The 27,322-nt window shown below is 42.4% G+C and overlaps 1 protein-coding gene across 3 annotated transcripts in view; it reads left to right on the top strand.

Moving 5' to 3' along the window:
• Positions 1–27,322, top strand: part of daam2 (dishevelled associated activator of morphogenesis 2) — a 106,618-nt gene that overhangs the window by 33,270 nt on the left and 46,026 nt on the right. For all 3 annotated transcript variants that reach the window (XM_076749071.1, XM_076749069.1, XM_076749070.1), the window contains exons 2-4: positions 7,764–8,049; positions 19,794–19,883; positions 27,114–27,188. In XM_076749071.1, coding sequence (XP_076605186.1) covers positions 7,882–8,049; positions 19,794–19,883; positions 27,114–27,188 — 333 coding nt within the window. In that variant the 5' untranslated portion in view covers positions 7,764–7,881. The remainder of the gene's footprint in view (positions 1–7,763; positions 8,050–19,793; positions 19,884–27,113; positions 27,189–27,322) is intronic.

Genomic DNA, 27,322 nt, shown 5'->3' with positions numbered 1-27,322 from the left:
CTGCAGTGCTTCTAACTGTGCATTAATCATCACTCTCTGACTTTGATGTCTATTTATTGCTGAGAAAGCTGCTCTGGACTGTCAAATCAGGAATTTTGTTTTCTAGTCATGTTGCAGCTATTGAAGCGAACAATCTGTAGTCTATGTTTAAAACAGGTCTGCATGAGATGCATTCCATCCTTTCTTTTCCCACCTTTGGGATCACAGATATTTTGGCTTGTTTCCATGACACTGGAGTCTCTCCACCTTAAGAACATACTTTAAGTGTTTAAAAATCATGTGTGTCAATCAGTCTCTTAATGTCGTATGCCACTGTACAATGTTATTTGCTCCATGTCTATTGATGGTACATCTAGAGATTCTTTTATGGCTGAAGGTTCTGCTGCTGTAGGTTGGGAGTATAGCTCCTTATATTTTTCAAAGTTGTTGTATATCTTCAGGTTTATGACACATCTTGTTGATATCAGGTTCTCTGATTTGAAAAAATTATCTTTCACATTGTTGTTTACAGAGTTTCCACACCAGTGTTACAGCTGGTTACAGCTAGAGACAACAGTCTCTATTACTTCACAATGTTTTAAGTTATTAATGAAAAATTTTTAGGGGGAAAATGCTATCCATAGTACGCTTGAGGTCTTTTCTTCTTGCTACATGTTTTTTGTGAAGACAGGAACCAATCATCCATGAGCATCAGGCTTTTGAGTTTCCTTGTTCATTAGCTTGCAGCGTAGACATAGAGGTGTCAGGATATTCCACCTGCAAACAGCATTTGGAAGCTTGGTGTGGCCTCTGGGCTGGGGGTTCTAGGTCTTCTTATTGGAGGTGGTAAGGTTATGATCAAATCAACCATATGAGAAAAGCTCACCGGTTTACCTCTGTCGATAAATTCCTCTCTAAAGTCTTTCCACCTTGGCTCTGGGATCATTTTCTCAGTACATACTCTGTGTTTTTACAGTCGTGAGCGGGAAGGCTTTCCTTCCTCTTGCACAGCCTCCTCCTCCTCCTCTGTCCCCCCTATTACATCCTCTGGGTCTGAGTGTTGTAGTCCTGAGAGAGAAGGCTTTTCACTATCTTGTGGCAGAGTCAGAGTTCATTCTCGCCTTGTTCAGTTAAATAAATTTGAGAAGTTTGATAACGTTGCACTGAAGCATTGTACTTTTTTTATTCTTTCATGGGTCTGTGTGATCCAGGTCTGGTTAGATACATATGGCTCTTTGGTCCTGCTGACACAAACTCCAGATGCGTCACAGTATGTATGAGAGAAAGGGAGATAGCAGCCAGAATTCTATGGTTTAAAGCTAGCAGTGGACATTTGAAAGATCCAGTTAGCTCTTAGGCTAATAGCAAATATTGTTGCTAACTTAGCTTGCAAGAAGCCCTGGTCAGGACGGCGGTTAGCTAGCTATCCATAGCATATAGTTTCCTCATGTGGGATTTCAAGTGCTCCAGCAATTTCTGCCCATGTTTGTCCTTCTCCACTCCATCGTGGCACAAATGGAAGACATGTCTTTGCTTTGGTGATGCTCCAGTCCAGTCACTGGTCCTGGGGTGGGGGGAGGGAGTGAGGTGCGTTTTGTTTTTTTTCCCCCTCCCCCTCAGTTTTGTCCTGTTGTTACACAGTGAATGAATAGCTGAAGCTTTGGCAGGTTAACCGTGCAACAAATAAAGATAGTGGCTGTGAGTGAAAGCAGCTGGTGAAAGTGGTGCTAAATTTAGAGTCATGTTTGATTAGGAAAGACAACTGTAATTTCTCAATTCACCCAGTTTACAGAAAAGAGAGTGCCACTGAGTGACCCTTAGCTGGTCGCCGATGAGTCCACGTGGTTACTTCAGATGGGTGTTGCAGTGCAGCGATGTGGGGTGAAGATTCAGTTCAAAACCAAGGTTAATGCAGATAGAATGGGTTCATAATGCTGGTAACAAGGACGGCTGCCCTTGTGTTTCAGTGGCGGCCTTTTATGTGGACAGGAAATTCTGAGAAGCTTCTGGCCAATCAGCGGACATGCTCACCTCTGTTTGGGTATACCGTCCCTTGAATGTTAGAGGCCACACGTCTTTCTTAAATAACTGTAAGATCTGGGGTCTAAATGTCCAAAGAGACCATACACCACCTGTTCATCTTTTGATACATCATTTGACCAGACATACAACAGACATTGTGGTTACTGAAAGACAGCAAAGTTGTATTTTAAGAATACAATACGCACACGTGATGAAACCATTGCATTATAGCATTTAATAGTAAAAATGTTTCCTGAAAACAGACTCTTTGTTTGGGCGGACAGGAGAAGACCTTTGATGAGATGAAGGCTGTTCAGAATGCTCAGAGTGACTGACGAAATGTGTTCAGGCACACATTTCAGTGTAGCAGCTCCTTTTCTTTTCTTTCAGTCCAGCAGTAAGGTTGAATTCTTTTCTTTTTTCTTTTACTTCATGTTGATGAGTATTCCCTTCTCCTGTATTAGAAAGCTTTGGAGCCTGAGATTCAGGCCTGAAATACCAGGCCCACCAGGGGTGCAATACTTGATGTTAGAGGCGGTAATCTCCAGCATGGCTCTCTGGGGCCATTAATAGTTAGTTGCAAATCTGTGCTGTCCTTTATCTCCACAAGGAGAACTTTGATCTTTGATCTGTAGATGCCTACATTTAAGAAGATCAGTTTTGGTATGTGGTCAGAGCTGGCCAAGTGGTCTTCCACAGCTGTGGAAGAGGAACTAGCATCCTTGGTGTTTGAAGGGGGCTTTAACCTTTAGCCATGGCACATTGAATCTCTGGACTCTGCTCGAGAATATGCTACACAAGGAAAAATGACAGATGTTACTATCAGAGGGGTGTAGATGGAGGGCATTGTCATACCATTCACCCTGAAAGAGACGAATAATGGGAGATGACAGCAAATCAGAGGAGGGAGGGAGACAGGGATGATATGAAAAGCTAAGAGATAAAAGGGGCTCTCAGGGCACATATGGCAGTGGACATGGTCAATTTGGATTGTGTTGGTGCGGTGACTCCACAATACAAAGGTTACACATGCAGTGTTCATGCTTCCCTATATTTCCCTACATATACAGTGTATACTGTGTCCCTGTGTGTATATACTGTTAGTGTGTATTTGGATTCCTTGGCCTACTTTCCCTGGGCATGGGCTGGAAGACGGCCAGCAGGACTGGTGCTGAGTGAGGACTGGCCGCACATGGGGCTCTGTGGGCGAGTGAAGATAGAAACAGACAGACACACACACACACAGTGGACAGGAGTTTTAGGTTGTGTTTTTTGCTGAATGGCTTTAAAACCCCCGTAGAGCGGCCTCTTTTCCATTAGGCTGTGCCAGCTGTCCACAGCAACAATAACTAAGGAGCCGTGTCCACCAAAGCCAGGCGCTCTTCTGAAAATGCCCGACTGGGAGTGCTAGGAAGCACTTTTGTAGTGGAGACACTTTGGTTTGACTGTACACACACACACACACACACCTAATTTCGCAGATAGTTTGTTTTATCACAAATGCTGAGTATGTCAGCATTGGGTGGACTGCTTGCTCTGGATGATGACGGAAGCATGAAGGCAGAAAGGACCCTAATTTCTCCTCTACTGATGTCGCTGTTCAGCACTTGTAAATGTAGGATGTGGCGGTTGGTCTGTGCTGGGTAAAAAGTGACAGTGACGAGCTCAGCGTTTTACCGAACGTTGACCATTTTTCACCCACCAAACGTTAAGCGCTCTGCGCAGAATAGAGGCTCAGCGCCCTTTTACGCTGCTGCCATTTGTAGCATAGTGTAAATACGTGGCAGTCCTGTTACAAACAACTGAAAACATGTGCTGGCCTCAGGAAAACACAGCCACTGACTCACCACCATAAAGATTTGGCCCCAGCTCATACTGTATCTCTCAGTAATAAAAATGATGAAAAGCTGTCACTGTTAAGAGTTCGAGGAAGAGCCTTTCAAGTGTAAATGCAGGAAAAAATCTCCATGATTTAGGTCTCTGAATTGGGCTTTTGTCACTGACTCAACACATTGAATTCTCATCTATGCTTACAGCACTGGGTGCCCTTTCAGTGGAGAAAGCATGTTGCAGTGCCACATTGGCTGCCCTGCTGTTGGTCTGTATGTGCCTCTAAATGGCTAAATAGTAATAATTCCCTATGTTTTGATTACAGAGGAGTAGTAGTTATACTACTGATGCACATAATAAGGTGAGCTATATGACATATTGATGTGCAACAATGAAGCCATTTGGAAGTACCATATTCTACATAATTATATCACAAAAAGCAAGACAGTAACAAGCAAATGTGAACTTGTTTTGAACTCACAATATAAAAGCAAATTCTTCAGGGCCGTAAAGGATAGGTTCACATTTTTCAGGTCTGTCTGGAAACAACGCTCACATGCTCATATGTATATTGAAACAAGTTTTACTGTTGTAGTTTTCTGTCATGTCCATACTCGCCTTCCAAGCATGGCTCCTATTTTCAGCCAAGGCTAGTGAGGCTTTGCAGCATCAATATGGAATCTTCAAAGTTATGGTTATCGTAGTACAAAAAGTCTTATTTTTGTACAAAATTCACTGTCTGGGGAAAAGCAGCTAGGGAATTTCGTACTAAAAGGTCTTAACTGTTGGATGATATTGTTTTGATTTGTCTCACTCACGCATGCTTATTGTGGATTTTGCCTGCAGTGTCTTACATCAGAATTGAGTTAGACAGGGACTTCTGCACAGACATTATGGACAGGAAGAGCGATTACAGTGACCAACTGTTCCAATGTACACTATGTGCATTTGAGTGTTGTTTTAAGACAATCCTTCTAGGTAGTCTTGCATTTTCTTGCAGCGCTGTCTTATAGAGCATCCCTGTTTCAAAAGAATTCAAAATAGTTTTAACACCTTTATTATTTCAGTTGATCCTGGGCCTGTGCCTGTACAAATACATTTGTATGTATCATCGAATTAAAACATACTAAGTGACACTGTTTCCGGGGCTCTGCACGAGCAAAATATTTTGAAGATGCCATTTGTCATCCGTAATGTTCGTTCACACCCAAAGATTACTTACTGTAAAGGCAACAGGAAACATCCTGGACATGATGCACAAGGAATGGGAGGAAAAGCAGGTCAGTATCAGCCTGCAGGTCTTTTTTTTGCCCTGGAGCCCCATGGCAGGTTAATCCTGCCCTCATGGGCCGTTCAGGGATTGTCACCTCGGCTATCATAACACACACACTGGCGCAGTGTCAAATGTAGCTCACATGCCGGCACACATATGCACTCTCTTGCTATAATTGACATTCATTCTCCATGTTTGAAGGTGATAATACATAATCATTTCAGATGGAGTATTTGTCAGAACATAAGCCAACTGATGGTTGCACAGGCATCTCCATGTTCAACAAGCCAAAGCTTTGGTTGCTTTTCACGTAAAATAGCCTCCAGTTCATTTATAGCTGTGGTAGAGCTGTCAACCCTGGTGTTTTCCCCTGGATGCTCATGAATTTTACCCCTCTCTCCTGCTGTCCTCTTATTTAAATATTTTCCTGTCAATTTCCTGTATTTAAAAAAAAAACAAAAAACCGAACAACAACGACAAAAAGAAAGTTGGCTGTTACGTTGATGTAAGGCTTAACCGCCTGTCTGATGTGTTTGCTACATTCCTCTTCAGTAATGCAGGTGGCAGTTTGTAGAACATTAGCTGTAATGTAGTGATGTGAGAGGGACGGACTACCAGCTGAAAAGACTAAAGGTTTGTGTATGTCACCATATGGGAGGAGGCTTACCCGTACTTTTTGTGGTCTAAGTCATGCTTTTTGTAGAATATGCCACAAGGAGGGAAAAGCAACACATCTGCAAAGCATAAGCACACCCAAGAGGCACGGAAACATGATCCACCAGTGACTGTTTATACACTTTGTCTGATATCAATGGGTTGGTGTTGTTCCTTCAACAGCATCATCAGTGTTGCAGCAAGGCCATCATGGTAACTGACCAAGAACTGACAATCTTTGCACAGGGAACAGGTTGTGATGCCCAGTTGCCTAGTGGTGATTTTAGGATTCACTGTGTGTCCCCTTGTCTAAATGTAAGGGGTATATGGACAGTGGTAAGGGTGGTGCGATTGCCTAGAGAGGGGTGCTGAAAAATTGCTCTTATTTTCAAATCCCAATGTTGACAGGTATGAGCTGTGCACAGCTTTCTGTTGCCCTGAGTGGAATGGCAGATTCAAAGAGGCGGAAAAAGCAAATGAGCAAAAGACGAAAAGGCAAAATGGAAATGTGGTGTTTTCTCTTTTCATTTTTTCCCCTTTAAGCTCCTGTCGAGGGCCCAGCACATTCATAAAGAATTTACCGTCCGGCTATTTTTAGATGGCGCAGTGAGAACTCCTAGGCTGAACAACTGTGTGAGAGAGTAATGGCGGAGAGATGTGCTCAGTCAAGATGTAGTAGATTGTGGCTCCTTGTGGGAACTCAAGTCATAAACTTTCACTGCCATATTAAACAGACGGGTGCAAAGCTCTAACCATTACATAATGCTTGTTTAGTTATGTACAAAATCTCAATAAAAGCATAACATTTGACAGTGGAATAGAATTATTTTCTTTTTAAAATCTGCTTTTGTTGGTCTTGGTTGTGCAGTTGTGTTCTTGATGGCAACTTCATGGATTTCTTTTTATTGTATTTGACATAAATGGCTCCATAATTGATTTCTTGGTCAAATATGTCAGCTAGATTTGCATGTCCGTGGTATTTGCATAACAGACTTGAGGTCGATTCATTCACAAATGCAGTAAACTGTTGCATAAAGAAGAGCTTTGGCAAGTGTGTGAGCCGCTGCGGGTGTAAGCTCACATTGTGTAAGAAAGTATGTGGTTGATAGGACTTAATATGGCGTAAAGAGTGTATTATTCATACAGTCAAGACCACCCATATCCTTTTCGTAGCGTTGAGGAAATCCTCCACGGTGTCTTGGCCTCTTCAGTCCTCTGCTCCTGTTGTAGTGGGTGTCATTCACACTACTGTATATACACATACACACAGTGTACACTCCATTGAGGGAGCAAGGGCACTGCTAGGGCTGCTCTCGGTGCAAGTCTGCACGAACAGCACAAACAGACATACTCACTGCGCAGGCACCATTGTACCCCACAAACAAGAGATTTCTTTGTTGTTACATAAGAGCAGCCGATGTCAAGACGGGGATATGATGGCAGCCCTTGCTGTCTCTGTGCCCTTTTGCCATGCAGCATGAGTATCTCCACCCAGGCACATGTTCCTATGGAGACAGTGAAGGGAATAAAGATTTGAAAAGAGACTACATTAAATGAATGGCTCGTAACTGTCTTGGACTTGCAGCTTCCTCCATGTTGATGTTGGTGTCATCTGTGGTGAGGTTGTCATTGCTAAAGCATTTCTGTAAGGTACTTTCCAGGGACTGCTTCTTAATTGGTCTGTATACTCAGGGCTACATTGTCTTTTAATTTATCAATTATTCCTTTGCTTAGCTGTTGTGGTTGTTGCTACTCATTTACGTTCCTGTATTTATTCTATACAAACTGGGGCCGCTGGAAACATAAGTTGCTTCATCTCATGTGTACTGCAAATCATTTCTTTCTGTGGAAGCATTGACCAGTTTATTAAACATTATGAGATTAAACTTGCTTGTCTAAAAGTATTGAAATCCATTGAAAACAATGACACCAGGGAGATCAAATGTAGGTCAGCTTGCATTGTCAATATCTCTGTAACCTTTGCCCCCTTTCTTCTCTCTTCTAGACCATGCCCCCTAGATAGCAGCCTCGTCCTCCTCTCCACTCCCCCTCCCTGCCCCTCGCCCCTTCCTTTACCTTCCTGGTCCAGCACCATCACTGCCCTGTGTGTCAGCACAGTCACCATGCCTCCCAGGAAGAGGACGCGGCCGGGCCTTGGCTTCCTGTGCTGCTTTGGCAGCAGCGAGCCCCCGGAGATCAACCTCAAGGACAGCGTACCCCTGCAGCTGCTGGAGTTCAGCGCACCCATGCCGCCCGCTGAGGAGCTGCATGCACGTTTCTCTGAACTGGTGGTGAGTAATAAGAGCAATCTTAAAACCTGAGTAAGGTAGTCTAATGATTTCTTGGAATGTCATCCTTAGCAAAAGCATGTCCCAAGTGATTGGCCTAGACTTGGGCCTCTGTCTTTACACAGACTGCATTGGATTTGTGGTGAGGGAGTGTCTTCTAAATCTGAGGTTCAGATTCATCACCTTTCAGTTGTTTCCGTGATGGAACAGAGTCACGCTAAGTGACCAACTGGGTGCTTTAATTGGCTGATTATTTCTGTAGACTCAGAACTTATAGGAGTGCATTTTCAGGACAGTATGGAAAAAGTAGCCGGTTAATCTATGTACCTGTTGCCATCCACTGATTTAATGAACCTGTTCAACTTGAATGTAATGCAGTTCCGGTGTATGGATGCTGCACTAAGGACCAGTTTCCAAAATTAGTCACCATATGGAAATACTGCCCAAAAAGTGAAAACCCAAGTAAAATATGTATTGGCTCAATGCGGTGTTTTAGCACAATGTGTAAACCCTGGAATTTCCTCTTTTCCTCATGCTGAGCAGTCCAATTATTTCCCTTTTCCGTCTTTTGCGTCTTGTTTGTTATCCCAACTAAACAGGATTAGGGACAGGGATCAGAAGGGCTTGGTGGCTTCTGGTGGAGGGCGTCCTTATGGTTGGAAGAGGCCACGTCCCAACCCCACCTCCAACCCCCATTTCCGCAAATTCAGAGAATCGTCCTTTTGATTACACGCAGCCCATCCTTGCGTGACAGTTCCTGTCTCACGTGCAGATCACACTTATTGACAGCGTTTGATGAGCTGTGCTGGTGCCAGACTGGCATGACTGTGTTGGTATGTGCCCATGGTGTGGAGAGGAATCAGGGCGCAGCTGTCAGAATGGAGAAGTCTGCTGTGGGTTTCAGCTGCCACGCAAGCCTGTTCTTTCTTTGCTGGAAGAACAGGGCTTTGCTGTTTCTGTATTCTTGTTTGCTCAGGTCCTGTCTGTTGCTCTGTTTGGGTCCTGTCTGTCTCCATCTCAGTACTATTGTCATCCTCCTTCAACCTTAGATTTCCTTCTTCCTCTGTTTCTGTCTCTGTCTCTGTCTCTGTCTTCCCATCTCAACAATGTGCTCAGCAGCCTGGCTACAGGACTGCTTCTGGCGCTGTCAAGTCTTCGTCTTGGGGAATGCTAAACTTCACCACCTGCAGGATATATCACTCCTCCAACTGTCAAAATCAATTCAGAAGATTAAGTGAAATTCCATTTGTGATAGGAAATTATTCACTGTTATCAAGGCATCTGTTTTCCCAGTGGTGATCCTTTCCCCATTTCTCCATCTAATTGACCTGGTTTGACCCTAAATTTGCTGTCTAGGCCCCTTTATAATCACTGGTAATGCACAAGCCATTAAAACCTCAGTAGCTGTACTATATGTATTGGCTTGATTAGAAATAAATAAATAAAATTTAGGATTGTAGCAATCAAGACATTGATTGCCTCCAATCAGTATTCCTAGGCTGGAATGACCTACTGCCCTTTCAGCTGTGTAATAAGTAAAGCTTTGTTTCAAAGGACCAACAGGTTGTTATTTGATGCACTTGATGCCCTATGTGGCCTGAAAATGCATACATGAATCAGATTTTTACATGGAAAAAGGTTTTGGAAAAGCAACCAGAGACATATAATGTTGGGATGAAATAAAAACATGCCTGGTGCTCCCATATGCCATGTCATATGGGAGCACTTAGCTAAATCACAGCAGTCCCTGAGATTGAGGGGATTGAATGACCCACAGCTTATTTTGGGGTAAATATCTGAGCATGCGATGAAGCTGACGCAGATGTATCAGCTGAAGAAGAAGCAGAGCAGACAGATCCTGGATTTTGAAAACCTCTTTACTTGCAGCTTTTCGACCCAGGAGAGAAAGAGGATTTGGCTTTTTCTCACTGGATCCAGGCCCTTCCACATGTTGTGAATAGATTATTCTTAAGATGGTTGTCGGACGGCTACATCTGATGGAATCATTCACAAGCATAGATGTTTTGTCTTTGGGGTAATGTCTGTTAGGGCCTAGTTCTTCTGGGCTTTACTACAGAATTCCAGCACTGAATGTAGCACTCAAAAGTTAAAATTCAACTGCAATTGAATTGCATTTTTATGTCTGCTATGTCACAACATATGTGCTCTGTAAATCACTTGTGTTCTCCTTTGAGAAAAAACTAAATCATCAGTAGTTTTGTACAAATTTAATGGAATTCAGATCCAGTATCAATCCACATAGATGGATATTTTGATACAACCAGTCGAATCATAAAGTATAAAGCTGCACTTGGCATAAGGTCAGCTTTCTATAGCTGCCTGCTACACAACACAAGAAGCACAGACTTTGAACAACAGCCCAGCTTTAGCTTCCCTGCTAGTCTCCTTATCAAACTTGTAAACATGAAAACACTTCTCGTCCTGCACCTTTGCTTGTTAAATGAGCCACCACAAGCATTCACTGGGCAAACGTGCACTGTTAACAGTCACAGTCATCAGTGAGCTGCTCAGCGGCGGCATGTTAAACAGTGCGTTAATGGACCTTTTAGGGATGGGTATACTTAAGATTTTATCAAAACCAGTATCGATACTGATACTGCTTATCAATACTGATACTTATCTAGACTCTTATTGATACTGTTCTCTATAATTTGGTGCAAAAGTACAGACATGATGTTAATAGAGCCAACAGTTTACAGTAATTATTACTTTTTTGCTGTCATAACAAGTTGTAAGGGCTGTGGTTATTTCCCTACAGATGGAAATATTAACAACATAAGCAATACAAAATGAGTTATGTCTAGTTGTCAGGACAGTTTACACAAGTCCAAACTTAGGCTACCCAGTGATTAAAGATTTATGCTATGCTAGCTATTGGCTACCTAGACCATATTCCAATGTAGTTAAAGGCTGGAAATCTTTCACAATAAACTTGGCGACAGCCCTGTGACCTTCTGATGTTTTGTCATTTTCCATCATCTAATGATGGAAAATGGGTTGGTCTCTGACTGACTGACATCTATGGTATTATTTATGAACATAAATTAGAAATGATTCAAACTGATGCCAAATTTGTCTTGAGTTAATAACCACAGACTTATTTCTGTAACAATAACAAGTGTTGGCTTGAATTGACAGTGCCGCTTGTTCAGAACTTTATCAGTATTGGCACTGACCGATCCGGAGCAAGTACAAATGTTGCACTGGTCCTCAATGCCCTAGTGACCATCCCTAGTCACTTGGGTGTGGCTGGATGCCGGTGTGGTTCCTACTTCTAAATCCTGCTGACAACCAGTCTTGGAAATTAACTTTTTCTTCAACCAGCCACTTCGACATGTATGCACTCCCTTTAGACTAGTCCAGATTATATCTAGATATGAATTTACCTGATTAAATTTACACCTGTCCACATTGAGATCTGATTTACATGCGATCATTCTGTCCAGCTTCTTCTTTTTCTTGCTCTTCGCCTTCCTTCTTACACTGTCCTATCATTTGTGCTTGCCCAACAAATCAACAAATAACATAAACAAAAAAAGATGGCAGACATCCTTGAAGCTGTGCTACTGTATGGACTTTTGATTGCTTTTCCAAGTGGAGGAAGAAGCTTTCGTTAACAGCTAGACTGCTGAAGACGAAAGCAAAGGAGAATGCTGTTCAATGCCACTGTCCAGAGGGCAATCTGGGTATGGCAACACAGTCAAGACTGATGGGAGAGTGATCGTCATCGTGATGCTGACCTTTACAGATGAAGACTGGCTGTCAAACCTGCATATGCACCATCAAACTCTTGACTACAATGTTAGAGAAGTCCAGTTAGAGAAGAGGGTCGTGGTTAGCATTTGGTACCTAGCAACAGGTTTTATTTCTGTGGATTGAAAGCACAACTGCATCGTGACTTTTGTTCAATGTGGTCACAATGTGTTCCTGACCATCTCTGTAAGTGGCTTGGCCAATTAGATCAGAGGCCATTCTCTGTGCGTCTTGGGTGCATCTACAGCTGTACTTTGATGTGGTCAAGCACTATCTGATTGCAATCCAATCACTCAAAATGCATTTTAATGCAACATGTAAAGGGGGTCAAACTATGTCAAAATACAAACACCCAAAGAGCGGTGCTCTGTAGATTCATGTAAAATCTCAACTTAAACTCAGGAACATTAACTGTGTGCCACACACGTGCTCACGTGCACGCAAGCCCACAGTCACACACACAGAATCTTGTTTGGGTCACTAATGGTAGCTACAGCTTCCTGTGAGTCCTCTGGAGGCTACATATGACTTCCTGCCATCTTCCCTGTCTTTGCTCTGCCTTCCTGTCTTGTCCAGGGACTGCTGCATGATATATATACAGTGTGTGTGTGTGTGTGTGTGTGTGTGTGTGTGTGTGTGTGTGTGGCACCAGGCCTGGCCCCACAACTAGTCCTGGAGTCCTTGGCTGTGACTCATTAACCACAACTTAGAAAAAGTCAAGAACCAACCTTTTATTCTGAGGATGGATTTAACCGCTTTATGTCCCATTACAAATCGTCACATCACACACACACACACACACACACACACACACACGCACACACACACAAACAGACTGTACTAATACAACCTTGCAACATTCCCAGGAGTCATAGTATCCTCTCTTTGACAAGTCCACCAGTGGCCGTTGGTAGCCTCCTGCTCTCCCTTTGTCCAAATGGGCTCGACCACTTCCGTGATATGTTGGCTCTGGACAATAAGAGCTGACTTTAGAACAGAAGTAGGAAGAGAGCATTAGAAATGGAGAGCCAGTTAGACAAATGCAAAGAACGGGAGGAGGGAAACAGAAAGGAAAGATGGTCCATCCCAGGGTGTACACTGTGGAGGAAACTCACTCCCATTGGCTCAGCGGATGGAGAACATTTCCATTCCCTCTTGTTATGCAACACATTTTTGATTTGTGTCCGGCTCGAAAGTCACACTGGAGGGAACATTAGGAGAGGATTTATGTTTTCAAGAGTCCAGTTCTTCTGGAAACACAAGTTGAGGTTTCAAATGAGGAAGGCTAATTTTACCATTGCTACTTTGAGAACACAATTTACATGCTGCTAAAAACAGTGATTGGGAGTCATATCGAGTGGATGCTGTTAAAGGTTGTGGCACACAAATGCTGTGCCTGACACTGCACAGCTGAAAGACTGCCCAGAGCATTTGGATTAAAACTGTCCCAAATGACGAGACCGAGAAGGAAAGAATGAGGCTCCCACAAAGGGAAAGAGACAGACAGACAAAGCAGACAGAAAAAGAGGGCAGAGAGAACACACACTAATCTGATGTCTGCCAGTACTGTACTTGCCAGATGTTGGCCTAGTAGACCCCATTCAGTTGCGCCAATTTGGCTAGATATACTGTACATTATATCCTCTCTCATCTCAACACTCAATTCATTGCAGATGGGTGAAACACGGGGTCTCCCTTCTTAATAATTAGAGAACCAGTTTTACTTTATAAGCAAACTGGCTGCAAACTGTATGCAAAAGCAATAATGGCAATACAATCTAAAGTGAACCATTGGATGCAGTTATATACGACAGCAGGTTCTGTACCCTGAGTACCTCCAAATTGGTTGCTTTTTGTCTATTTCTGTGTTTACTTTTCTCTTTTTAAAGCATTTTAGTCTGCAATGGTTCAGCGGCACTGTGTAGATGGGTTCAGGCACTTGTAAATATGTTGACACATTGTGACCATATGCTGAACTTTCCACGGAAAATGTGTTCTTTGCCATCAGCTGAAACTTGTAATAGTCTGGTTGCCTCCAAACAACCTAACACTTTGGTTTCTTTTTGAAGAAACTCAAATTGCATTATTATTTACCACATGGCCACCATAACAAAATGTACCCAAGTACATGATTGAGCAGGGCTATTGTCAATTACTTAAATATGAGAGCAATTTCACTTCTGCTGATACCAAGCTATTCAAAGGGAATTGCCTTGATAAGCAAAATAAAGGTGTCATTGTTCCTGAAGGTCTGCCAAATTTCACACATGGCTTATATATATCAACTATGCGTGCAAGCTTTGAAACTCTGGTGGAAAGAAACTGTTTAAACTACACCCAGATCCAAAGACCAGAAACCAGAGTGGCACATTTGTTATCAGGAAATTTGCAGCCAACTGCACATATGTAATTTAATTGATGCAATCCATTAGCTCCTCTGATGTGGTCTTTGTTCATTTTGTCCAAATCAGTGGCGATTGCTTCCAGGTTCATTTGCATGGTTTCTCAAGGGCATTATTGACACAGGAGGCTTTCATATGGGTTTATGGCAGACTTGGAAGCAGTTTTATTCTTCATACTTTCTTTAGGATAAGTTGTTTCACATTTAGAAGAGGAGAGTAAGTGTTTGCACAGGGGAACCAAGGATTGATCCCACACATTCTTATTCTGCAGACAATGAGGCTACTTTTCTTACATTACTTATTTTATACCCTTTGCATTTTTCATGAAGTAGCATACAAGTTAGTAGAGGTTGCTTAAAGGTTATAAATTTGAGAACTCCTTTGTGTTTGGGTATAACAGTAGAGAATTGACAGCAGATGTGGAAAGTGTGGTTCTGAGATGCCAGAACTTGCTGGTGTGTCTTTCAGTAACAATGGCTCAAATATATTTGATTAGAGGTACCTTGTTCATCACCATAGTAATGTGTCTGTTTATCCTATTCCACCTCCATCATCCAACATGGGTGACCTTCCAAAAAAAAGCACAAGGGACAGACACATCATAATACATAATTCCATCTAAGATTCCAAGCAACAACCATGGTACAATAGACAATTTACAGCTAAGGACTTTCTGGCCAACAATTTTTCAGACAGTATTTCTGACAAGTCATCAAAAGTCTTTCCTTGCACTAACAGTGTAAAGCTGAGTGTACACTGTGCAGTCTCTAGACACAGTGGAAGACCCCATTATGGACTTGAAGACACGTGGACATGGTTTAACCCTCCGTTTGGCCCAGATCTGTCACTCTCACTCTAGAGGCTCCATTGAGTCTCATTCTCCTCCTCAGGGAAGGCTTTCATAACAATAATTCCTGTCTCCTGTTGCCATGGAAACACTCTATGCTATGTTCTCTATTTTTCTTTATTTCCTCCTCTGGAGCACAGCTCCTCACCTCCCTACATCGGCTGTCTATGTCAGCATTACAGGCATTGAATCCAAAATGACTGACTGCTTGAGGTCTGGTTGTACAGATTTTTGGATGACCAGTCAAACGTGTCAGCATGTCAGCTGCACAATCAGTAAAACAGATTTGAGGGACCAATTGCTTGGCCAGATGACCATCGTTGAGCAGAAGCAGTGCATTGGCCATCCAATCAAAGCAGACATGAATCAAACTGTCATGGATTGAATGATCATCTCGATGGAACATCATTTTTCTTTTCCAAAAACATTCAAACATTTTAAAGTACAAGTGAAATCCCATGTAGTCATCCTTTTTTGTAGTAAAAAGTGATGTCAACATGTTAATTAAATGTAGTGTTCATAGTTTTTTGTTATTAAAAAGGAAGGAAAAGATCTTTAGGGAAATAGCAGAAAGTAGCCTACATGTCGTGAGTAGACACTTTGATCCACCTACCAGCCATTGTGGCAGGTAAACAAAGAAGTCGTTTAAAAGAAGATTGAATCGTTCTGTGAAAAAGTCAACTCAATTGTCAGGCACATAGTCGACTGGCTATTGGGAGCACCAATAGAAATCCTGGTGAACTGGTCACTTTGTGGACCAGGTTAATAACAAATCACCTTTACCGCTGTTACCAGTCAATCATCTGAGCATGCTGAGCATTGACAGGAGAGAGACTCTGTGTGTGTGTGTGTGTGTGTGTGCATGCGTGCGTGCGTGCGTGCGTGCGTGACCCTCTCAGCCACTGCGGTAAGACTTCACATGGAGTAAAGAAATTCAGACGCACTCTGTAAATGCCACCTCAATGACGCACATGTATGTGAAAGGAAGTGATGGTGGACTGCACACATTTCCCATTTAGGTGGAGCCTCGCACATTCTCGATGTGTGTCTCAGAGACACACCCACCCCTACTCTTATGCCAGTCACGTCTGCTCACTCACTGACCCCTGGAAACATGGAGAAACACCTCCCCACTCTGTTTTATACCCCCTACCTCCACCCCTGTGGCTCCTCTCCACACACTTAACCTGGAGCAGACATGTAGTCTAAACAACAGTAGCAGTTATTTAGCTTTTCCTACACTGCTCTGACTCCCCTCCCATGTTTCATTGCAACTCATCCCTCTCCCTTCCTTTACGCTCTTTCCATATGGTGTAGATAATTATTTAAATCACCTACAGACATGTTGTATCATCACATATTCCTGTTATGTCATACGAATTAATTTATATAGGCCATGACTGGTGGCGAATGTAAAATGTTATCGCCATCATTATAATTCCTGAGAGTTGTTCCAGTACATCATGTATATGTTAACTGTCCTCACTGTTAGCATTGTTAGCACTGTCAGCAGTGCACTTATTTTGCTTGCTAGTTACCTCATTGTATCTCACGTGCGTAGAGGCTAAACAGCTGCTGCTCATCTTTATACTAAGTTAGGCTAATGTTAAACATGTTCTTATTCCAGCTCCATACTTCATGCATAGACAGAAGATTGATATTCTTTTCCTTATCTCACTCTTGCAAAGAAAGTAAACAAGTGTACTTCCATGAAATGTTGAATTATTTCTTTGAGTAAAATTGACATTAGATCCACCTTTATGATATGGTGTAAATAAAGTAATAACTATTTCAGTTTCACATGCAAAATTGTACTGGAGGCTAGACTTCCCATTTAATCCTTCGGCGATTTCTGTCCACCATATCCTCTGTGTTATCTCTGCACAATTGAGAGGCCCATCGGTCTTGAGAAACAGGAAATTGAATGACAGGGCAGGTCAGTCAGTCTGCAGCAGACATGACAGACAGTCTCACAACAGCATCACCCTTTTTAATTTTTAACATTATTCAAGGGGCAGTTGCAGAAGACATATGAAAGAAGGTTGGGAGGCCTTAGGTATGTATTTTTCCCCTCTTGAGCAGCAGGTGTAACAATATTAGCTTTGGTTTATGTGAATTCCCCAGTGGAGCGTGCTGCTGAAGGAGGATGGGCGCACATCAAGAGAAGGTTTTACACAGCGAAGTGGAAAAAGGTTCAGCTTTGTTTTGGAAGATTGAGCGAGGGACTGGGTGTTTTTTGGGTGTTGCTATGGTCATGACGAAAGGCAATGTGATGCGGATGTGGTATTGGAGCAAGTTTTGATGGCATGGGCATGGGGGTGGAAGAAAACGGTGGGATATTGCATAACTGGAAAGTGAAGAGTACTCTGGCTGGCATGACATGAACATTCCTCCACCCACCCGATGTCCTCATCCTCAACTTCATCTCTTTTCTCTTTACTTGGATTCAAATGCAGAGCAGCAGTTTGAAGTTCCATGACCTGGATGAATGAGAATCTTCACAGACATGTTAGCCCTTAGCCCACCTTGCCACTTCTTTCCTGTTTTCCCGTTGGCTACGATATTTGACTTTTCTATTATCTTATTTATACACCTTTATTTCTATGTAAAAGCCGTATGTAATCATTGTTCAACCCCAGTACCAAAAAAGCTGTGATGCTGCATAAAAACAGAATGCAATGATCTGCAAATGAACTGTGTTCCTGAGCCCATGTTGAAATATCCTTTATACAATCATATGTTCACACAGTGGTGAACCTCACTCCGTCCTTGCCTTCATACCCTATCATGAAACTGTCACCTGTTACCAATTAACCTGTTTACCTGTGGAATGTTCCAAACAGGTGTTTTTAGAGCATTTCACAACTTCCCCAGTCTTTAGTTGCTCCTGTCCCAACATGTTTGAAATGTGTTGCACAAATCAATTAATTTGATGAGGTAAAACATTACATATATTGTCTTTGAACTGCTTTCAATCGGTAAATATCAAAAAGATGAGCCAATGGCCACCTTCTGTTTTACGTTTTACATGGCGTCTTAACTAGAAATACAATTGGGATTGTATTTCTAAATGGAATTCTGAAAAAACCCTAAACTGTTGAACCTGTGTGTCTCAGACACCTAAATCCTCATTTTCATTTGCTGACATACATGCTCCTGTCATTTAACTCCCATCCATATAGACCTTTAATTGAGCAGCTCAGGGAGTAGCGGGGGGAGATGGAGCATAGAGATCAGCTGCAGGCTCAGCTCCCATCTGCTTCAAATCCTGGGGTCTCATTCTCACTGATTCCTCCACCAGCTCCCAGTATCAGCTCCTCCAAACAGCAGCAGCTTGGACAGCAGGGCTTTGACCCGGTGACCAGGCAACAGGCCAGAGACGAGCTGGCTTCTCTTCCTCACTTTCTAAGCCTGGGGATGTGGAGAGAGGATCATGGTCGAATCCAAAGTTGAAATCTGTAAAGATTGAAGGACAGAGAGTCGTAGGCTAGATGTTTTGTCACCGTGTGATAGCTAGCTTTCTGTTTGACGCTTAAGAATGTACGGGGTCATTCATAAGAGCAGCATGCATTTGTTATAACTGGTAATGTAGACCCTGGATGATCAACTCTGTGTGTGAGTCACAGTTGAAGCATTCAATTCATTCTGCTGAGATGAAAAACACTTTGATCAAAGATTCTAAAGCCTCTTTGTGGTCTATCTGCATTAGACCCCCTTGAAGTTCACACCCTTCAGATTTTTCCTTTTTTGCCAAAGCCACAATAATGCTGGTGCTGGTTATCCCATGATAGCACTGGGTGAGAGATGATGTCATTCTTCAGAGTGTTGGATGCTTGGAATGTGGGCCACCTCAGCCCACCCTGTCCAGCTGAATGGAAGAAAACAAACCCTGTGAATCTACTGGTCGGCTTTAAGGGGCCCCACCTCTGGCTGGTGCTGGTAGCCATCTTCACTCTGGGGGGCCCAGGAGGCCCGGTACTTCTAGCTGACGTCATGGTAGCAAAACCATTATGATGAGATTAGTTTGAGCTTGAGTACAAAGCCCTTGCTGTATAGCATCTCATCCTCTCCTTTATTTTTTGTGCGTAGCCATTTCCAGACTCCCATAGTCCCTTTCTCTTCCTTCCTTCTTCTTTTTCTATCAATACGTCTCTCTTTCTGTCTCTTTCCTGCATCTCTCTCCTCCTGCCCTCAGTCCTGATTTATCCGTCACTCTTTTCCAAGACTTTACTTTTCCTCCCTGGCACACACAGACTCATTTCCTGGTCTCATATGCATTTCAAAAGGTGCAGGAGGCTCCTTGTACCAAGCTGACGAATTGAGCCGAGCAGCGCTGCAGCAGCAGTGAATATTAAAACACTCCTCTGTAGTCTGCGGAGAGCAGTTTTCACTCAGACAGTGGGAAGGTTGGACACTCAAACGTTACTGTGTAAACTGGATTCACCCAGTGATCTGCAGTCACTACTCAAATGTTTTGCTCTATGCCTACAACTATATAGAGAAAAATCAAAACAACAGGGATTGTGGGATTGTGTCCTGAGGGGATGGGATAATTATAGTCATGTTTCTCTCACTCATTACTTCAAATCATTTTTTTTCTTAATCATTGTTTTTCTGATGCTTGGCGTGCTACTATCTAAATCATTATCTAATATCAAATTTGGGAGAACACTGAGCACTGGTTTAGAAAATGAACACAGCATGTGCCTCTCTTCTTGTCGCAGGATGAGCTGGACCTGACTGATAAGAACAGGGAAGCCATGTTCGCTCTGCCCGATGAGAAGAAATGGCAGATCTACTGCAGCAAGAAGAAGGTAAGTTGATCTTTGCATTTCTTAAATGTACATGAGCGTCAGTCTCTGGCTGGCCCTCAGTTGACTGGTTTCTTGAACCCACAGCTTAGAGCTAAACTGTCAGCAATAAATATTACTGAAGGGCAGCTTCTTACCGGAACCCAGTTTTCAGCCTTTCCAGCCTGTCATTTCTGCATATGCACATGTTATTTCAGCTACATATTGCACAATGTGTTTTGCAGGCAATATTGTGTGTGCACTTACACGCACAAAGTACACAAATGCACCCCTAGCCCCTGTTTCAAGACCCTCAATCTCCAAATCTCCCTCCCCATTTTGGAGTAAGCAATTTCCTTGTGCTGCTTAAGAATTGTCAACATACCATGGAAGCACAAGAACATTCTGGTTAGCCCTCTCTTTCACCCCTTCCCTCTCGCCAAAACAACTCTCGTTCTCTTCATACTCTTCAGCGTGTCTCAAATATCCTCCAGGAAATGACATTGTGTTTGGAGAAAAAAAGGGAGTTCAGCCCCCCTCTCTCACTCAATAGCAAATTGAATAAATAGTCATAATCCCTCCCCTGTGTCTCTTTGCTAATTTGTTTTTTGGCTGAGGGTTTTGTGCTTGAAGCAGGACGAGGATCGGACTCCTCCTTTCTCTTTCCAAGGCATGCGGGCTCAGCTTAGTTGATATGATAGGCTCTGACAACCTTTTGAAAATGGAGTAAACACACACCGCTTTGTGTGTGCACACGCATGTGTGTGCACCTGCATGTGTAAAACTTTGTACTTGTATTCAGGCCAGTATTGAGTTACTAGCAAAAAGAAGAGCAGTGGAATTGTGGTGTATTTCGAGGGATGTCAAGGCGAGGATGGAAGCAGGAGCGCCGCACCAGTTTACAATGAAATGTAATACTGGTAAAAATAATACAAGAGGAGGATAAAACCTTTTCTTCTTCTTAATACATAATGATGACCATAAGACATGCAGTGTGCTATGCCTGTAGAGTTCATAGTGGGGGCACAATGTGCATTTGCACATATGAACCCACATAAAAAGTGCAAGTTCAGTAGTCCTGCAATATCAGTTATTGAGTAGCTCACTAAAGCAGCCACAGATGTTAATGAGAACCCTTTGAACTGGAGTAGAAGGTACTACAAACAAATTTTGGGAGCAGCCTGGGCATATTTGAACAAAAATGGTTTGCAGTGTGCTCCTAAAGTGGGTTCAGAGGTAGGGTATATTAGTTTGTCGTTCCTCCCCCATCACTCCGTCAGAAATTATTTCCTCTGTGAGGCTAAGGTGAAAAAAGCAGCTGTATGTCCAGGCCAGGAAACACAGAGCAAAACCGGGGTAGCAGTGCACAGCGGAAAGCTGGAAGAAAAACCAAACAAACCCCCCATTCATGGAGAGAGGCGGCACAATGGAGAGTGAGGAAAAAAAAAAAATGGTGTGCAATATCGGATAATAACCTGCATGTCTGTGTGTGAATATGCAGGCGAGTCGGAATGAATACTGTCCCCACATGCACATGCCCACACAGACATGAACAACCATATATGCAGGAAAATGCACACTGGCAGATTATTCCGACATCATGACAGTGATTTGAATGAAGGGCACAGGACAGCAGACTTTCACTCAGCTGCTCCAGTCAGGGACAAACACTGGTTCCCTTGTTTCCTCCCGCCAGGCGACAGCTCCAGTTGTTGTGGTTAGATAACACTTGGAGGGAGGCACTGAGGGCATGACGAGGAGGCAAACCAACTTTGATCACCTGCTAAACAAACTGGCCAACACACTTACCCCAAGCCACCCAAGCTTTGCCAGTTCCATTGCTTCGTTGTCCAGTGAAAACCACCTATTCCCCCAATCTAGTGATTTTTATGTTGTCACATAAACTGAAGAACTAAATGTTCCTTTGTAGGGTGAGAAAATCCAGCCACTACTTAAACTAATAAAACCACCAGCATCTACAATTGGTCTTACCCTAATCAAACTCACTGGATTTATTTCAGGCAGAGTTCTTCTCCCCTTCAGCTATCCAACTGTTACCATTTTCAAAATCGCTGCCGCTATGAGAAACAACAGCAACACTCTGAACTAGCAACCTATATGCTAGAAATGGCAAGTTACCCGAACCCTGACCTGGTTGCTAACGGTACGAACATAAACCAGCTAGCAGCGGTTACCTTTAATTTTGCAGGGATTTAGTCATTTTAATGCTAGGTCAAATTTCCCACTGACAGCAGAATGATAATGGGTGCAGTCAGACCTTTGTCCAGCACTGACACAGTGCTGCGGAGACAGGTCTGGCTATGCGACTAACCCAAAAGTGGCTTCTCTGCATCTTTGTGTTAAATCACCATAATTTAATTTATGCATCTGCATGCAGACGAATTTGAGAAGAAAACGAATTGACAGACACACAAACCAGTATTCTTAGAAAGTTGTAATGGCAAACAACTTAGCTAACAATTGGCTACTTACACAGACACAAAGTACCATTATTGTCCAGTTATAATTGGATTTTTGGCCACCTAATGAATGTAGGTCCAGAAACTACTCTGGTTTTTGCACTGGTTTTGGTCTCCCTGAAATCCTGAGGAAGAATATCTGGTTATTGTGCTTTCTAGTTGTCCCTACACGAGTTCCTTTCAACATTGTTCATTTCCTCCCGAACAAAGAGTTAAAAGCTCATAAGCCTGAATGAATTAAGTAAATTTAAACTATGGTGTTCTGCTTGATTGCATCATTTATACCCCATCATCAAAACTGGAATTCAGTAGTTTGGCTTAAGAAGAGCAGTTTTAGTTTGTCTAACAGGACACTGGTCCTCTTGCACTGTCTTGCTAATTCCAGTCAGCAGTTATGTAAGGAAATTAGTGCAAATATGGTCTCTGTGTACCATGACTATCTCCAATATCTGGCCCAGACCTTCTGGCTTTACATAAGCCAAACATATCTGTATCTCTGATCTCAGCCACCCAGTCAGCCACAGCCTCCTCAGAGAAGGATTGGCTTGTATACATATTTAGTGCACAAGTGAAACAGACATGGCATGACTAAATCCCTGTATGAGTATATTACATTCCTGCCTGTTAGTGAGGGTGGTTATGGGTGAGTGTGTGTGTGTATGTGAACGCTTGTTTTTGCAAGCATTACTCGTGTCTAGCAGCCCCCAGGTAGAGAACACGGTGTAACATCTAATAGCTCATGATAATCGTTCAGTGCCGGAAGCCAAACAGAGTCTCCTGACTCCTATTAGTAGCGCTGCACTGACACATCACACAGTGTTTTCAGCCCATGATCGCACAGTATGGACCCTTTATCAGTGTCAAAACATGGACAAAACTAGCAATGATTTATTGTCTGCTATCTTACATTTCCCTGAACAGTTGATTTCCTGCATAATATCGGCTTTTCTGTCCAAAATCACACAACTACATATCCTCCTCAGCTTTATCTCCGATTCTGAGTGGAATGCCATTAACATGCTTAACACACGCTGGCTGTGTGGGTTCACATTAGCCTCTCAACTTGGCTGCAGCTTAAATATTAAATTATTAGCCATGTGTGTTTTATTCCCATCACTGAAACTAATGTGTTCCATTGTTCCTGAAAGCTGGACTTGAAATCAATATGCATACAGGTTTCTTCCGATATGTGAGCTCAATTATTATTATCAATGAACCCTTTTAAGGGGTTTGAAATCTTTGAGAGGGCTTGTTGTGTAACAGCAGGGGGGCTGAAATATGTAATTTCATCTACTCTTTCAACAGGTGCCTCTGCAAGTGCAGTAGTCTGCCAAACACAGGGATATTTTTTTGAACTCTGGCTTTAGTCCACTGGGTCTTCAGAGAAACAACATATCCCTCAGCAGATGGTTGTAATGAGATGACACCTTACAGATAAAAATGAGAAGCCGAGGATTCCTGTTTTCCTTAGCTGCAACTTGGATTGTCAATCATATTTAACGTCACCAGATGTGGAGAATGTACAGCGTAGTCTAACTGTGTAACTGAGTAATAGTATAAAGGTGCTGACCTTAAACTGTCACAGCAGAGCATGTGACTGGAGTATTTTCATCCAGAAGAGGACCATTAGCAGAAGAGCACTCTGTATTCAAAAGAAGTGTTCAGTGCTATCATACTAATGTGCACACGTACAAACACGAACTCAAATATTCAGGAAGCGTATGGGCTGATTTGACTAGGACTACTTTACTCCGGCTCGTGAAACAGCCAGAGTAAATGTTGCCTTGGACTTGGTTTTTGAGGGCGTGGTGGCAGTTGTAATTCAGCTGAAGCTCGAGAGAGAGAAGCAGTTAAGTTGTTAATCTCAGCGTCAGAATCTGTCTGGCATCGCTTCCCCGGCTTTTCAGCAGTATAGTGGAAACGACAGCCAGCTTGAACACAAGCTGAGTAGTACAGTGAGTTCTATTGTTTTTGTTTTAGTTTAGCTCTTTAGCTCTTTAGCTGGAGCTCAAATGCTGGCACTGAGTTTTGCAGATCAGGAACAGCGGTCATTACAAGGGCTGAAATCCACATTGGCCAACCTTATACTCAAACCCAAAAAAAGATGAAGTGGAGCTGTTTGAGTGTTTATGGTTCATAAATCAGTGGATTTGCTCTTTCTGCATCTCATTTTTATGCCCAGGCTTGAAGTTCATTGAGTTACCTGAGATAATGAGGGAATTTTATGTTGGGGACAATCAATTCAGGCTGATCCCAGAAGGGAGTACGTCTGGCTTAATTAACAGAAGAAGGTCGTTTGCTTTTACTTGCAGTGCCACCATATCAATATTGAAGCAATATTTTAGAAATGAAGGGACTGGTTTCCATTAAGTATTGATTTTCCATATGAAGACGGAACACAGAGATTGGATGAGCTCGAGCCGCAGCTTGAATGACCTTGTATGAAATTAAGTTGTTAAACATGTTTAGTTGACAATCTTAGTAATAATCTGTTGATGCAGCATTTTTATAATAACTTCTAGAATATGCTTATTATTTTAAGGATAAGTGCTGTCATGCAATGTCTCCTTTATTTTATTATGGTCTGCCATAGAGTAATTTCAGTTGATGGCCCTGCCTTTCCACCACATTGATAGAAAAAATAGGCATTTTTTGAATACCTTTTTAATTTTTGGACCAAATGGTAAAGTTTTAACATATGTAGAGATTTTCAAAACACTTAAAGTATTGACAAAGCATTTCTCTAACTCATCATGCAAAACTATCCTATTCTGCATAAAAGTGGCATACTGTAAGTTTCCAGTTCCCAACGTGCACACAGTAACAAGAACAGCAACGCTCCACCAGTGCTCTACACCGAGCTAAACTAGGCCAGATGTGAATGAGGAACATGGTCTCTGTTTTCCCCTGTGCTTCGAATGCTCGTGGCATCACGCTTCCTCTGATTGGTCCGGACAAATTGATCTCAGGCAGAGCTATTTGAAAACTATTGTGGAGTGCATTTCGTTGCTGCAGGCAGTTCTCTTGTTTTTTCTCTTTCTCCATGTGACAAGAGGCAACTCTGAGATGTTGTGACCCACTAATTGTTGACTGGACTGCCTGAGCCATTAAGTCTTCAGGTGGATGTTGAATTATACAGCTGAGTTATAAAGTGGAGGAAAGAAAATGTGAGAGTGAAATATTCTGAAAATGATGTATAGAGTTAGGGTGAGCACAGTAACAGGACAAAGGCCTGTTTTTTTCATCAAATTCCATGAAGGTTTTGGAGAAAAGTAACCATGTAGTCCTACTGATGATTTCCTGAGATTCCACCAGATTAATGCCTAATTTGACCACCTGCTGGGCCTAAGCATCTGGGAATTTTCCTTTTTTCTTCATGTAAACTATTTTTAACATGTTTTTTAAACTACAGGGACAGCTCGGTTGGAAACATAGATATATTGGTTTGAAAACTCACTAGCAACATCTGTTGGTGTAAATGTGAACGCAAAAAAGGAAAATAGCAGGTCTGACATCAGTGTTCTTCACGCTTAGTGTGCGTGGAGACATTCAACACTTTACACTTCCAACTATCAAACTATCAAATATTCAACCAGTCAGTCAATAACCCAGAGAACAACTTCCTTTGGGACATTTAGGGATAGTGTCAAGGAGGACAATGTGCAGCCGGCGGACACCCCATCCTCGGTGACGCTGATAGAACAAGAACAGCTAAGTATAGATAACATTAACATTGGACGGTTGAAAAGAGACTGCATAGTTGAGAGCAGCAATACCAGTCCAACTGTTAGTCAAGGTTTTGCTGAAGCGGAAAGACAGACTACAATAAGATGAGCAGTGTTGTTTTGGCTGGTTAGATATTTAGCTATATCAGGTACCTTTGTTCAAAATGTTCCACTTTTCACAAAGTCAATGTGCTTGTCAGTGGTTTTTTTTTTTTTTTTTCATAAACCGACGAACCACAGCCTCCATGGGGCGGGACATTATAAAAGATCAGGCAGTAAACTTTCGCAGTGAACTTTGGAAATGTTTCGTTCATTGTTTTGCAGGAATGGTTATGAATACTGAAAAGTTATTACTTAGCATTGACAAATTAGAAACTAACCACCATTGCAGACCACTTTTCTTGCACAAGGAGTTAATCAAGGATAAAAACTTACAAAATGATCAATGTTGGGCAGGCTTGCAAATGGGGATGTCATCTTACTACAGAGCTAGCTAGCTAGCTACATTAATTAAAAATAGCAACAAGGGTGGCTGAAATTGACGTCTTAACTCTTAAATTGACCTGTTTCTTTGATGAATATGAAAACATGGACCGCTCCAAGCAACTCTACTGCAGGTTCTGTGTCAACTGAACATGGCATTGGTGTAACAGATACATCACTCAAAACGAAGTGGTTAGGGTAATAACCACCCCTTCCAACAACAAATCTACTAACACACACACAATGTCAAGCTGAAAAAATGACCTGAATGTAAATGGCAATTAGGTGTGATTATAAGGCCACTTCAATGGACCCAGAGTATCCCTACAGAGCTTCTTGAAAATCAAGTTTGTAGTTGTTGAGATATCTAACTCTTGACCAAAGTGTTGGATGGTCAGGCCAATGTTACCATTCAAGGCCTCAGCCACTAGAGTAGCAAGAACTTCAACATTATGCTTAATTGCTTATGCTTAAGATGTGTATCACAGTCTTTGCAGATTAGTGGGATGTAGCTAACACTTTCTGAGTGATTGTTAAGTGACTCAGTCTGTCTTGTCCACGCACAGGAGCAAGAGGACCCCAACAAGCTGGCCACCAGCTGGCCCGACTACTACATTGACCGCATCAACTCCATGGCTGCTGTAAGTGAAACTCATGTCACATAAGCACAGTGTTTACTCCCCTTTGTTGAAATCCACAGATTAATCAATATTCCTTGCCAATTTTAATTTCACTTATTAGAGTGTAATTCACGTACTTCAAGCATTAACCGCCA

This window comes from Chaetodon auriga, chromosome 14, assembly GCF_051107435.1.
Source record: "Chaetodon auriga isolate fChaAug3 chromosome 14, fChaAug3.hap1, whole genome shotgun sequence".
NCBI classification, from domain to species: domain Eukaryota; kingdom Metazoa; phylum Chordata; class Actinopteri; order Chaetodontiformes; family Chaetodontidae; genus Chaetodon; species Chaetodon auriga.
Note: the sequence above shows the minus strand (reverse complement) of the source record. Positions and strands in the feature narration are given on the sequence as shown.